A 14652-nucleotide genomic window follows, 5' to 3' on the forward strand; every position below is an offset into this window, starting at 1 on the left:
ACAAAAATATGCATGTCTCTTTGACATTATATTTACAAGTGATTAATCCAAATAGTGTGTTTGTGACATTTGAACGTCTTGTCTTGTCTTAAAACCGAAAGTAAACAGGTCTTAATTCGTTAAAAATTAGTAAATAAAATATTTCAAATTAATTTGTAATGTTCCTTACCTTACTTATGAGGTAAATAGCCATGTAATAAGCAGGATAATGTACAGGCACCTGGTTGTTATCTCGAAATATACATTATCCCCTATAATAGAGGATATCAACTAGTGGGCTGTGATGCAAAATTGGATCCTGGATCTGTTCTGATGGCATTGTGGACAGACAGGATAAACCATGCTAAATGCAAACAATTACATTTATTTATTTAAATTAATTATGCATGGTTAGGATCTTGAAGGTGTTCAATTAAAATCTAAAGTGTTTTGGCTTGTAACATCGTTTTTTTTTTTGTGCTAAATTTAGCAGATGCCTAAATAAACAAATTTGTGCATGATAAAATAATTGTTATTAAACAGGTATTGAGTGTATTTTTGCATCTGTATCTTAATTATTTGTGACACTGTGTTAGATTTAATGTCATTTAAAGGGGACATTTCACAAGACTTTTTAAAGAAGTCAAATAAATCTTTGGTGTCCACAAAGTATGTATATGAAGTTCTAGCTGAAAATATTATATAGATAATTTATTATAGCATGTTAAAATTGCCACTTTGTAGGTGTGAGAAAAATGTGCCGTTTTGGGTGTGTCTTTTTAAATTCCAATGAGTTGATCTCTGCACTAAATGGCAGTGGCGTGGTTGGATAGTGCAGATTAGGGGCTGTATTATCCCCTTCTGACATCACAAGGGGAGCCAAATTTCAATTACCTATTTTTTCACATGCTTACAGAGAATGGTTTACCAAAACTAAGTTACTGAGTTGATCTTTTTCACATTTTCTAGGTTGATAGAAGCACAAATTATAGCACTTAAACATGGAAAATGTCCCCTTTAATGTAAAATCTTGATCAGAAGCGTCTTGATAAATTTAAAATCGTATTAAAGCCACTTCAGTATATCATTAGTGATTTCACTTTCCCCCATTTTATCTTTACATTAAACTCTTCTATCCTATTTTAGGCTCTCCGGAGGAAAGGGGAATCTGTAAGATGAATCGTGGAAATGGGGCATCTAAACGGGACAAAATGGAATCCTATGACCTCCCGTTTGGGATGGACTTCCTGCGTCGCCATCGTATTTTCCAGTACCTCCCAATAAGTCCCACTTTCGCCGGCTACCATTGGAGTGTTCTCACCCGTAGATGCCACGAGCGGAGCAACAGGAGAGAAGACGACATTCCAACAAAACCAGAACTGGGAGAAAGTGGGGTATAGTTTTCAGCACCAGTAGAGGTTTTAGTGAGACTTTATTTCAACCCAGTCAGTGCAACCCAGGTCCCTTTATAGAAAAGCCACCTACAGGCTTCTTTTATCCTGTTCTTTACAAACTCTCTGAATCCTTCATGGTCAGCTCATCTTGTCAAAGTTCAACACTTCATAGTTTAAATATAATTGTTGTAATGGTTCCAAAAAATCCTATAAAAAGTTGACAGCAGAACAACTTAGATGATACAGTAGGTGTCTCCATGACAACACTGAGTGGATGAACCTGTGTCGCTTTCTGATAGATTGATATCATTTTATAATATATCTACTGCATTTCAGATCTCAGTGTTCATCCTTAGCAAATCTGCACTACATATGCACACATCATCTTTAGAAATCTGTGAAGATTATTTGATGTGTAGTAATTTGAATTTGCAAGTGCTAATTGTCTGCATATAGTGTTAACCGCCTCACACCACACCCACAAACACGTGTGCGCGCACAAGCGTGCTCACACTTGTTTAATGCATGTCGTTGGCTGGGATCCTGTTAATGCAAGTTGCTTGTTAAAGTCTACGTACAGTAGCAATGCAAGGGTTAGTGCTTTGTTTTTATTGCACTGCTTGGTAAAGCAAGACTCGACGCACAAAAATGTCATTTGAATCATCTTTGGTTATGTCTTATTTAACTATGGTCATGCATAAGTACAATTACTAAACTCATCAGATTTAAGTCCCTAAGCCTTAAACATTGAGAGGGAATTAAAGCGTTTTAATCTGTAAATTATTTTGACAGTGCATGATGTAGTAAATGGCCACCGTTCTGCCTGTTTTTGGTGCTGCTGTGTTGATAAATAGCTGTGGTGCAAAGTGGGATTTTTGTATTGGCATTAAGAAAAAGGTAGCGCTGCATTAAGCGCTTCTTATCAGCAGTAATAATGCTTTTTTGCTTCCTTGTAATTATAAAAATTTTAGGGGTGCACAATAGGTTGGAGACACACATGCAGTAGTTGAAATGATACTGGAATGAATGTATATTCAGTGAATGGTTTGGAAAAATGGGAAAGACTCAGGCAGGATTAACAGAATCCTTTTCTGTACGGCAAGTTTCTGATGTGTCCTGTATTTGGATGGACTTATTTGATCCTCGTTGTTGTGAATGTGGTTAATCCCAAAGCCAATTCATATGTGGCTATCTTTCAAACTGTACAAATCATGTTATACTGAATAATCAAACTATTTCTTAATCTTTCATTTTTTACTGTATTAGTGTAGTTCTCAATCTTTTGGTTTACAGACATGTATTTTTAATCTGGACACTATCAGCCATTCATTATCTGCTTGGACATTTTTTAAATATCTGCGGTTTCCGCAAAAGATTTGATTCGGCCGTTGGGACTTTGATGTCATGGGTCACTTGTAAACATCCTGTTTATTTATCCTCAGCTGAAAATGCACAAAGAATTAACTGTGCCCAGAGATGCTATGACTTCCTCCTTAAGTTCGCTTAGAGCGCCATCTGATGGTGAATATGTGTATGTCACACAGCATTCACTTTAGATGCACAGTTTTTTTGTTTTGTTTAATTTATTTATTTATATTTACAAAGTTTCTTGAATAAATTCCTCTCCTGCATACACAACTGAAAGGTTTTAGCAAGGTATGGGAGATTAGGCCTAGATTAAATTTGCTCGGGGCAAATAGAAATGGCCATTTATTTACAACATAACTGGTGCTTCCTCAGTGGCTCATTCCAAGTAATATGTTTATTATAAGTTTTTTTTTTCTCAATCAAGCTGACTTGTAAAACAGCTTTCTGGTTTGATGAGACAGTTTTTGGTTTCTTGTATTTGTGACCCTGCTTGTGAAATCCAGTTTAAAGTCTATATTTAAGATAACAAGGTTATATTTTCACAGGATGTTCTTTATGTTATGAAGGATGGTTTTTACAAACCGGGTCACATTTGTTTTTAACAGAAAACTGTAATTATATGCAAGGACCATTTGACTTTAACACAATGTTACAACTGTTTCTATGTTTTCATCCTTATTTATAGATTTTACACAGTTTCTGCGAGATTTTCCCTTTTATTTAACAGGAAAGCTACTGCAGAGTGTTTTAAATGTGTATGAGAACTTTTAAGTGGCAGTATTTGGGACCTGAAAATGATACAAAATCACTTTTAGTGGACACTAGGAATAGAAAATTGCAGTATCTGATTTATTCACTGAAACGAAACAAGCATTTGATACTTTTTGTTACATCACAATATGAATCTTACTATAAAAGTGGTTTAATGATTGCCTGAAAGTTGTTTATCCAAAGTTAACGTAACAAGTGTGCAGATTTCTCTCGGTTTACACCCACAAGTTAGTTTTTACAGAGGTGTCAGTCATCATCCCCAAACATATTTTTCCCTTAAATTGATTGAAATGTTATTGTATGCAGAATGACTCAAGAATGTGGACTTCCTTATAAAGACCTATCACTTCCTGTGCCAATTGTTCTTCAATTTAAATCGTTTTAATGAGCATAAATATTCGTCATGGGATAGAGATTACATGTTTTGTAACCGCTGTTATTAATAAGCAGTTAAATGCTGCTTTATTAATGCTAAATTTTGATATGTGAACATTTTGATAACGTATAGCGATTGAATATATCTCGATGTAAACTGAGATCAAAGTTTTAAGGTTGTGACGGGTCTTAATAACATGGTTGCATAGAGTAAGAAATAGAAAACCCTTCAGTTATTTTGAGGGGGACATATTTGAATAAAGTTTTTCTTCTGAATATGCTCTTTGAAGTGTACAATATATAATTTTTTATACATCGTTTTGTGTTTATACAGACAAAAAGATGTTTGTAAAAATCCATGCATATAATCTTAAATCATGATGCTAGAAAGTGCACCATTTTGTTACATTTTTATTTAAAAGTTCGACATTTTTTGTTTTCTTTACAAACTGTAGTTCAATGGAATATTTTTGTTAGCTAGAACTTTTTCATATTGTATTTTTCTAACATTACTTCCTGTTCATGTTGAAAGTAGTATAAATTGAGAAAGATGTAAAATACATGGAACTATTATAAATATATGAATATATATATTAAACTGAGTACAAAGTGTGTTATATTCTTGGACCAGCCATTGCAGCTTCTGTTACAGAAGAAGTTTTTTTCCTTGCTGCTAATAATATTTAATAAGATGTTTATGACAAATCATAATGTCTGTTGTATTATTCTGTGTACAATTCATTTGAGTTAATATCTGCAAGCAGGTGAAGCTATTTCTTAAGCTGTTTCTAACTCAGAATCAGAGTTAGTTTGTATGTGTAGGCCTAATTTAGATGAGAATAAAATGTTTTGTCTAACTTATATCTGGTTAAGTCATTTGGCATATCACTTTACACAGCTTACTGTCCTTTCACCAGCCATAACAGCATGTGTTGACCGTGACCGTCTGATTTAACACGATTAATCGCTGCTGTGACTGGATTAATAGACGCTTCAGGAAAGCAGAGAGAAAAAATGAGCAGATGCTAAAGAAAAAAAATCAGGACAAGCTGTTTACTGTTTGTATGTAGAGCTTGTTTTTACCATATAAATAAACCAACAGGAAGAAAAAATGGAAGTCAATACAAAAAGAAAAAATATATAATTACAAATTTAGAAGAATATCTATAACAAAAATTTTTTATTTGTAATTCTGAGCTCAGTGTATAATTTTAGGCTTCCTTAAATTATTGTTTTTTTTTTACCTTTATTATCTTTATGTTGCCATACTGTAGTGAAGTGGGTTGGGATTTGTTGAGGGACTAAACAAACTTTTAACGTGGCCACTAGATAACTCAAAATAGTTAAGATTTGTACAAGTATTTGGTTATTTTTAAAACAAATATTTGTTTTTTTTTTTTTACTTATGCCAAGTTGTTGAATATTTTAATGGATATATATATAGTGAATAATGGGGGTGGCTTGGAGTGAAAAAAATGTAATATCCACTACTGTAGTGAAATTTTATTTGTGGGATTCCCCACAGTATTGAGCGCATATGTATTATCCATCACTAGAGGAGCCGCGTGAACAAAGGGGCGTCAGAGAGCGCGCTGATTGGCTGATCTATGGTCTGAATAACAACAGATGGGGTATTCCTCCTCACACTCCCCCCTAAAATCCTCGATTGTTTCCAATGTGAGCAGACGAACGAACCGGTCCTGGTTGGAGTAAAGTGAACATAGGGTTAGTCCATTGCACGGCGGATATGTTGAGGAGACCGTTTGCTGTAGATATTATCCACCGATAAGATTACAACGCCTCAAAAATCTGTTTGACGCGCGTCGTGACATCTGGGAAGCGAAGATCTACACCCGCGTGGTAAGAATGGATTTGTGTGCTGTGTTTAAAATGGCATATTTGTTATGTGTTACTTTAAACCTACTCTCAATACTTACATAGATGCTGAAGGATGAGTGTGTTAAACTTGTAACTTTGTGTCTTGATGTGTAATATGATCAATTATATTTTACTGGAAATGTAATGCAATATTCAGGCGTCGGATTACGCTTCCGTCTGTACACTATTGTCGAGAGAATATTATACACCAGTGTTTAACAGTTTTTATCTCCCAAAAGCCCTCGGGGAGAATTTGATAATCTGTGAGTTATGTCTTACCAATGAAAGTAACGATGCACTGAAGTGACTCGCCTGTCATTACATAGCGCGTGACCGCGTGTTGCCTCAGTCTATCCAAAGCATTCTGGAGAACCATTTCAGTAGACAAAATGAAAATGTTGTCGTCATTTACACACCATGTCTTTTTTCTCTCCCTAGCTAAATCACAAAAGTAGACATTCGTGCCCAGTAGCATAAATTATATGACTTTTTTGCCATGGCTTATAGACTTTATTGGACTCACGATGTTGTGGTTATGCGGCTGAACCGAAGTGAACTTCCGGTCTGTATTTATTTATAGGTCTGGCTTGTGGCTAAACTGATCTCTGAAACAAATACCTTGTCAGAAATAAAATGTTTCGGTTTGGTAAAGATGAGGGGAGATAACGAGCATGGATAACAACTATGCGGAGAGGTTTGGGAGCCAGGCATGAATTAAAGTACCTGGAGTTAATATAGTTTACAATAATATTACAAAGTAACATTAGTTCAGTGTAATAGTTCATATGCGTTAGATATAAGGTACTTTACTTGTCATTTATGCCCCTTGTTATCAGAAATAAACTACTGTTAAAGGACTCTGTTATTATTGATTCTATGTGAAAGTTTACCGGAAGGTGCGTTTAGTCCACAAAAGTCGTGTGTTTATGTTCTTGCTGCTGAAACCGTCTATAAATTAAATTCGCATTGTTTATTTTGCTGCATGGAAAGATCAGCCTTAGCATTCTCAAACATGTTAAATACTTTCTTCTGTGTTGCACGGGGAGAAGTCATATAGTTTTGGGACATTTATTTATGCATTTGACAGATGCTTATTTAAAGTGACTTTAACAGTGAGTGCATTCAAAGTATACACATACACTCACCTAAAGGATTACTAGGAACACCTGTTCAATTTCTCTTTAATGCAATGATGTAATGGTGTGGGGGATGTTTTCTTGGCACACTTTAGGCCCCTTAGGCCGGTGACACACTGGATGCGTGGCGTGAGCGTGGCGTTTCTGTTGCGTGGCGGCTGCGTCGCGTTTTCTGTGACTTTACTCACCAGAACGGTGTCTCACGCGGAGCCGGCGCGCTGCTGTAGGTGACATAGAAGGAACCCGCCGACAGACCAGGCTCTTGTCTTCACAACAACAATTTCAACTTCATGTTAAGCATAAATATAAAGCTGATAAAGGAGGCATTCAACAGTATTGATGGCAAAATGTTCGACAGGTGCATATTTGAAAATCGATCATTATTTATTTATGTATATTTTAAATTACACTTATATCTGAATGTATGTCAACCTATAGACTTTCAAACATCAAAATGTCATTCATTTAAATGTATTTGTGTACAAAATGACATATAAACATATTTTCCTATTCTATTTTGCCTGGAAACGCTTCCAACACGCTTGCGTCTCGCGTGAAAAATAGACGTTGGTTCTATTTCTAGCAAGCACGCCTTTTCCGCGCGGCTCACGCAGGCAGTCTGCAAGCTTTAACCTGTTAAAGGAATAGTCTACTCATTTTCAATATTAAAATATGTTATTACCTTAACTAAGAATTGTTGATACATCCCTCTATCATCTGTGTGCGTGCACGTAAGCGCTGGAGCGCGTTGCGACGCTTCGATAGCATTTAGCTTAGTCCCATTCATTCAATGGTACCATTTAGAGATAAAGTTAGAAGTGACCAAACACATCAACGTTTTTCCTATATAAGACGAGTAGTTATACAAGCAAGTTTGGTGGTACAAAATAAAACTTAGCGCTTTTCTAAGCAGATTTAAAAGAGGAGCTACATTTTATGGCGTAATAGCACTTTTGGGAGTACTTCGACTCGGCACAGTAACACCCTCCCTCTCCCATTATGAGAGTGATTACGCCATACAATATAGTTCCTCTTTTAAATCCGCTTAGAAAAGCGCTACGTTTTATTTTGTACCACCAAACTTGCTCGTATAACTACTCGTCTTAAATAGGAAAAACGTTGATGTGTTTGGTCACTTCTAACTTTATCTCTAAATGGTACCATTGAATGAATGGGGCTAAGCTAAATGCTATCGAAGCGTCGCAGCGCGCTCCAGTGCTTACGTGCACGCACACAGATGATAGAGGGATGTATCAACAATTCTTAGTTAAGGTAATAACATCGTTTAATATTGAAAATGAGTAGACTATTCCTTTAACATGGAAGCCGAATTAAAAACGGACATGCCACGCAGCTGAGACGCTTACGCCACGCATTCAGTGTGTCACCGGCCTTAGTGCCAATTGGGCATGGTTTAAATGCCACGGCCTACCTGAGCATTGTTTCAGACCATGTCCATCCCTTTATGACCATCATGTACCCATCTGATGGCTACTTCCAGCAGGATAATGCACCATGTCACAAAGCTCGAATCATTTCAAATTGGTTCCTTGAACATGACAATGAGTTCGCTGTACTAAAATGCCCCCCACAATCACCAGATCTCAACCCAATAGAGCATCTTTGGGATGTGGTGGAACGGGAGCTTCATGCCCTGGATGTGCATCCCACAAATCTCCATTAACTGCAAGATGCTGTCCTATCAATATGGGCCAAGATTTCTAAAGAATGCTTTCAGCACCTTGTTGAATCAATGCCATGTAAAATTAAAGCAGTTCTGAGGACGAAAGGGGGTCAAACACAGTATTAGTATGGTGTTCCTAATAATCCTTTATGTGACTGTATATCAGTATTTGCATGACTTAGATGGAAATCAAACCCACAACCTTTGCACCACACAATGATGGGCCACAGAAATACATGGCAACGTAAGAGGTAAAACTCTTAAACTGTAATATTTGGGCCCACACTTTAAGCTATAGAGATTGAGAGACTTGAAAGTAAGTGAGTTGTGATTATAAACCACATAGTTTAAATAGGTCACCCTCAAATATGAAAAGCCTATATTTACTTACCCTCATGCTTAATTTCTTCAGTTGAACACAAAAAATAATTTTATGTTACAATGCTGTCATCGTTTTATTATCTTATGTGGGGTGCAATAAAGGAAGTCATAAGTTGGATGGCATGGGATAAGTGAATTATGAGAGAATTTTCATATTTGGGTGAACTATTCCTTTAAAACTGTCCTTGTTAAGGCATTTGTTGTGATAAATCATACTGGAAAAAACTGCAAGTTACTCAGTAGGTTACAGATTCAGTCTAACTTTAGTGCATGTTAGGATCTCAGTCAGATCTAAACATCATGTTTTCCACTCCGCAGATTAAGAAGTAGCTGCGTTTTGTCTTCTGTCTCAAATTTCATAACTCCTCAGGGTCTCACATAACACAAGAACGGCAGTCATCTGTAAACACTTCACCAACTGTGATAGCTTGCGCAAGCTGGTGAACACATGAGAGAAGGACAGGAAGAAGAGAGGAAAAGGGATCAGACGTGCAACTTTTGACATTGTTGGACGAAGCTTGTTGTTGGATCGCAAGTGTTTTCCAGGTTGCCGCGGCGATTTAAACAATAGTCGAGCTGCTGTGTTTTTGTGTGATGCTGGAGGGGGAAGGAGAGGGACTTTCATGGTGTGTTTGTGTGATGGATGAAGGCCAGGAAACAGCGAGGGGAGATCTTGGCTAGGATCTTGAAGATAGAGGTTAATGTGCAGTTGCTTTGGAATCAACAACAGGGGGGACTTTCAAGCCAGCGGGAAGGAAGAGAGGAAAAGACTAGTGGCTGAACAAAAATATGATGAAATAATTCACATAGCATTTGTTACAGAACATGGAAATACAAGCAAAGACACAAAAAGGGAACTCTATATAGGGATACTTTGAAAATATGGAATGGTTCTGTGTTTTTGAATTATATGTGGATAGTTCGGGGTGGTTTATGGACCACGGCTGCAGCACAAACCCCAAATATCTTTCCAACTCTGTGGCACATGTGTCCAGACAACACAAGTTCAAACGCACCAGGCAGTCTGTGTTTATCAAACATGTAATTATACATAATTAGGCACATTTGTAGACATCGATCTTTAGGAAGCCCCAAAACACAGTGTGTAAAAATAGTCCTCATGTTCTTACTCATGAATGTTTTATAGAGTCATCTGACACATTTAATGCTAGACTGCACAGTTGCATGAGTGTGGAGATTAGGGATCGACCGAAACAGATTTTTTTTATAAAACCGGTACCAAATATTTGGATGCTTATGTGCCCGATAACCGATATGCTGAACCGATTTTTTTTTTACTGTTATTGTTATACTTTTGTTTTTGACACAATTATTACAACACTACTGAACTGAACAAACCCTTATAATGATAACAATCACTTCCTCTTTGCATACAATGTAATAAATAGAGGGGTCTGTAAGAGTGAAGAATAATATTAATTTAATGAATAATATCACTGAAATAATACATTGTCAGGAAAGTAACAAACAAAACAGCTTATGTGTCATTGAAATTTCTTAACTGGCATTTTAAGTCAGAATAATGAATATTTTGTTGTTATAGCTTATGAAATGGCTGTTGACAAAGTGCTGTTTATCTATGCTTTTACTCACGCATTAACTGTATCAAACTGCGGCAGCTCGCGGAGGTAATAAATAATTAATTAATATCCACAGAAATTTATTTAGATGTTTTTAGCAAAATAATGTTTTTTGGGTAAATGTTAATATAACTTAGGGTAAAACTTGTTTAAAGTTAGCTACATGTGGTGGCTGTGCTTAAAAAAATATGAACGTGATTTTACGAGGCCCTTAATAAGCATAAATAATAGTGATGCACCGATGTATCGGCCACCGATATTTATCGGCCGATTTTTGATGAATTTGAAACCATCGGCATATCGGCATTGGCAATAGCACGAGAAAGGCCGATACCGATTGTTTATTAATTAACTGCATAAAGAAATCCATTATATGTAAAAATGAGTTAATGTTGTTAATAAAATAAATTCTGAATAGCAAAAACCACCTTTGAAGGTTGTCATGCTGTCTATTATATTTGTTTTAATTTGTGCCTCTCTTATTATGTTGGTCAGTTGGATGTTAATTAGATCCAATCCATGTTCTGTAAAAATAATTTGATGCAGAAATAAACAAGCTAATAGACCAACTGTATAGTATTGTCAGTGTTTCCGCTATATACATTCAACCGTGGCGGGCCGCCACGCCTAAAACATCCCCGCCACGCCTGCGGTTATGGATAGAAGGGATACAGCAAACGAAATCTCGCTGGATGAGCACTGTTTTATCCTAATCCTTCACACAAACCCAAGTCTAAACAAAAAATTTCACAGGATTGTAGGATGTAGTTGTCTCTCATTTAACCAGAGCCGCTGTTTTCATCCTAAAAATCCTACCTCCAAATCTGATCCTAAACTTTTCGGCATTTTCTGTATCCCTTCTAGACAAAATCCACGGCGGCAGCTCGCAAAATAAATAAAGTTACCGAAATGTCCGCCCTGCCAGACTGGCTGTTTTAAAGAAATAAATTCCTTTCTGGATTCGTGTTGTTCACTCATTTATAATTAATAAATCTCCTAAAATATCATCATTTCCCCCATGGGTTTAGTTTCATGCACAAATAGATTTAAATCAACAGATGATGATTAGGCTACGTCTCTGTTTTGAGAAATATAATAAAATAAATAAGCCTACACGAAATGTTATAATTATCAGATTGACAAAACGAATAAAAAGTATTTGAGTTGCTGTTCTTTTTTGTGAGGCGCTGTTAAACCAAAGCAGCAGAAAGCACGTCATGTTTTTAATTATTTTAAATAAGGACAAGGTTTTCTCCTTTTTGTGAGTTTACACAAATAAAAAGAACAATTTTCAGTTTCGAATGTTATTTTACTTTTATCTGTATGGCAATAAATTAAGGGTAATTTAAGTTGCAAGGTCATCACGCATTTGATGTTCACCGGCGCATATACACGGACGCAGCGCTGGGCTGTGAGAAAAGACATAATTAAACTTTCGATTTAACATATTACAAGTTTTTTGGACATTCATTTGTAATCACTGTACTCATATTATCAACTTATCATGCCATTAGTTATTCAGAATCAGAATATAGACTATCAGCGCAGAGCGCTGCTGACCGCTCAGCTGTCAGTCAATCTTCTGTGCTTCAGATCGACCCTCACAAAGTTTCACATTAAATGATAAGATGTTTGTCCAAAAACAAAAGGCTAAACACTGAATACTACTTATATGGGACTGCAAGACATTAACAGTCAAATCTGTTTGGAAGGAAACTTACATTATTCCCGTGAAAGAGACGGATGTTGGTAATAAAAACTTGAGGCAGACGGTGAGACGGTTTCATATATGTTTTCAGACAACAGGATCGGGGTGTTGTGTCGAAGTCTGTTCCCCCTATTTTTCCCCTTCAGTGTAGTGTTTTTATGGCGTTTTTATCACGTTATAGGTTTTATTATTTGTATATTTAAAGTTTTAATGGCTACTGAGATGTATATGTGTGCATTTCTGTAATGTATCTGTATTGTTCTTAATGGTAAGTCAATTATTTTTACAGTATGAATCATATTATATGTATAATATTTATTTAATTATGTATGCAAACATTACATTTTTAAAACAACCAGTAAAGGAAAAAAAAGAAAAAGACAGGCTATATTTTAAAAGAAATACCCTAATAGAAAACTGTCAAATGTATGAAATATTTAATAAATTGTATTAGAAAATACATGATATTATGCCTTTTTAGTATAACCAATTCAAATCTTTAATCTTTCTAAATGTAACGTGATGAAAACGCTATAAAAGCACTACACTAAAGGGAAACATAGGGGGAACTGAGTTCGACACAACAGGGGTACCCGCGGGTGAACCGCATAATATTTGATGTAACGGGTGTAATAAAATTAACTTGTCATTTGCGTTGTAGATGCAGGTCGGGACTCAATAAGCAAGAGTAGGCTAAACTGCAGGTCTAACATCCAAGACCAAAAATCGACTCTATTCCGATAGGTAGCAGTTTTTAAATGGCCCTGTGCTTATTTGTGTTTAAGCTCTGTCTGAAGAACGTTAAAGGTTTATATTTAACTGCGCGATTTGCGGTGTGACCGGGTCGGGCTCTTTATGTCAAACAGGCCGGGTGTGGAATGCTGGAAAAATTGCTGCTGATGTCGGATAACTGGTCAGGTTTTCTGTCAAATCACAGCGGGGCGGATTATCAAACAGGACTGTGCGTGACTTTGCAACAGCTCTGTAACGCTAAACATGAGCAAGAACTTGCACACTACATTAAAACTACAATGAAAGATCCGTATGAAGCTAAAAAACTTACATATTTTTTAAGAAAATACAGTTTAGATTAAACATAGAAAAGCAATATGCTATAAATATAAGGAAAAGTAAATGACAGCATGAAAATGATAAAAAAAATGCATGTTAGTTTACTGTAGCCTATATTCTACATTAAAAAAAATAATGTACATTTATAATCATCATGGGCGCCCCCTGCCGCCACAGCTGGAAAAAATCCTAGAGGAAACACTGATTGTATACAAGTGTTTAATATCGGTATCGGCATCGGTATCGGCCAGAAGTTGTCTGTTTAAATCGGAATCGGTATCGGCCCCAAAAAATCCTATCGGTGCATCCCTAATAAATAACAAAAAACTAATTTAAATCAGCGTTTTTAAATCCGCCAAGTATTAATTCATGGATGTTTTATTCATGTAAACCACGGCGTTATTGGGATAGGATTTGATGGATCAGTTTACATGACTCGTTTGTCTCTATTTCTTAGCCAAGCTGCATTGCATATCCGACATTTATAACACGCCTCATCTGTGCATTAATGTCTGTTATGTTAAATAAATTGATTAATTAAAGCAAAGTAAGTATTCTCAAAATCCTTTTAGTGAAGTGACATCACTCCCCCGTCATATTTGCTGTGCAAATGGCCACAAGATGGCGGCGTTTATCGGTCAATCCGATTTTACAAAACAGATATACGAAAATGGGACAATGCTTAAATATCGGGGAAAATATCGGGAAACAGATCGGTCTATCTCTAAGGCCCTATTTACACGTACATGGTTATTTTGAAAAACTACACGCAAATGGAGAACTCGCTTCTAAAACCGATTCTTTCTAAAAACTCTGCCAGAGTGGAGATTTTTAAAATCTTCGGTTACACGGTTGCATGTTAACTGAGACAAACGGATGTTTAGGCAGTAGGGATGTAACGGTATTATAAATTTCGTGGTATCGCAGTATAAAAAATTCCTAGTACCACCGTGACCACATGATTCGGTAAAACTTTAGATCTTCAGGGCAACACGTGTAGTTTTTTTTCCGGACAAGTGGAGCGAGTGGAGGGACGCGGGAACTACAATTCCCATAATCCCATGCGTGCCACTCTGATGCCTTTCTACAAGTGGAGCGACAATGGCGGAAGCAAAATAATCTGATGTGTGGAAAAAGTTCGCGTTCGCTGTGACAAGAAACGAGAAAGGACAAAATGTGATGGACCTATAAAAAATGCTGTTTCTCAATTAGAAGGCAGGCTCCTTAGGTCGCATATGCATGCTGCATCCGTCATTATACGCCTGGTGTATTTAAGTTAACTGAGTATTATATTTGCAAGTCATAA

General features: G+C 36.4%; 1 protein-coding gene across 4 annotated transcripts in view; it reads left to right on the plus strand.

Annotated features, from left to right (window-relative positions):
* Positions 1-14652, plus strand: part of slc23a2 (solute carrier family 23 member 2) — a 57187-nt gene that overhangs the window by 35744 nt on the left and 6791 nt on the right. For 3 of the 4 annotated variants that reach the window (XM_073867685.1, XM_073867686.1, XM_073867684.1), the window contains one exon: positions 1126-1368. In XM_073867685.1, coding sequence (XP_073723786.1) covers positions 1126-1368 — 243 coding nt within the window. Of the gene's footprint in view, positions 1-1125; positions 4749-14652 lie in introns of those variants that run through there. The other variant, XM_073867687.1, reaches the window with a different exon arrangement.

This window comes from Misgurnus anguillicaudatus, chromosome 5, assembly GCF_027580225.2.
Source record: "Misgurnus anguillicaudatus chromosome 5, ASM2758022v2, whole genome shotgun sequence".
Classification (NCBI taxonomy): domain Eukaryota; kingdom Metazoa; phylum Chordata; class Actinopteri; order Cypriniformes; family Cobitidae; genus Misgurnus; species Misgurnus anguillicaudatus.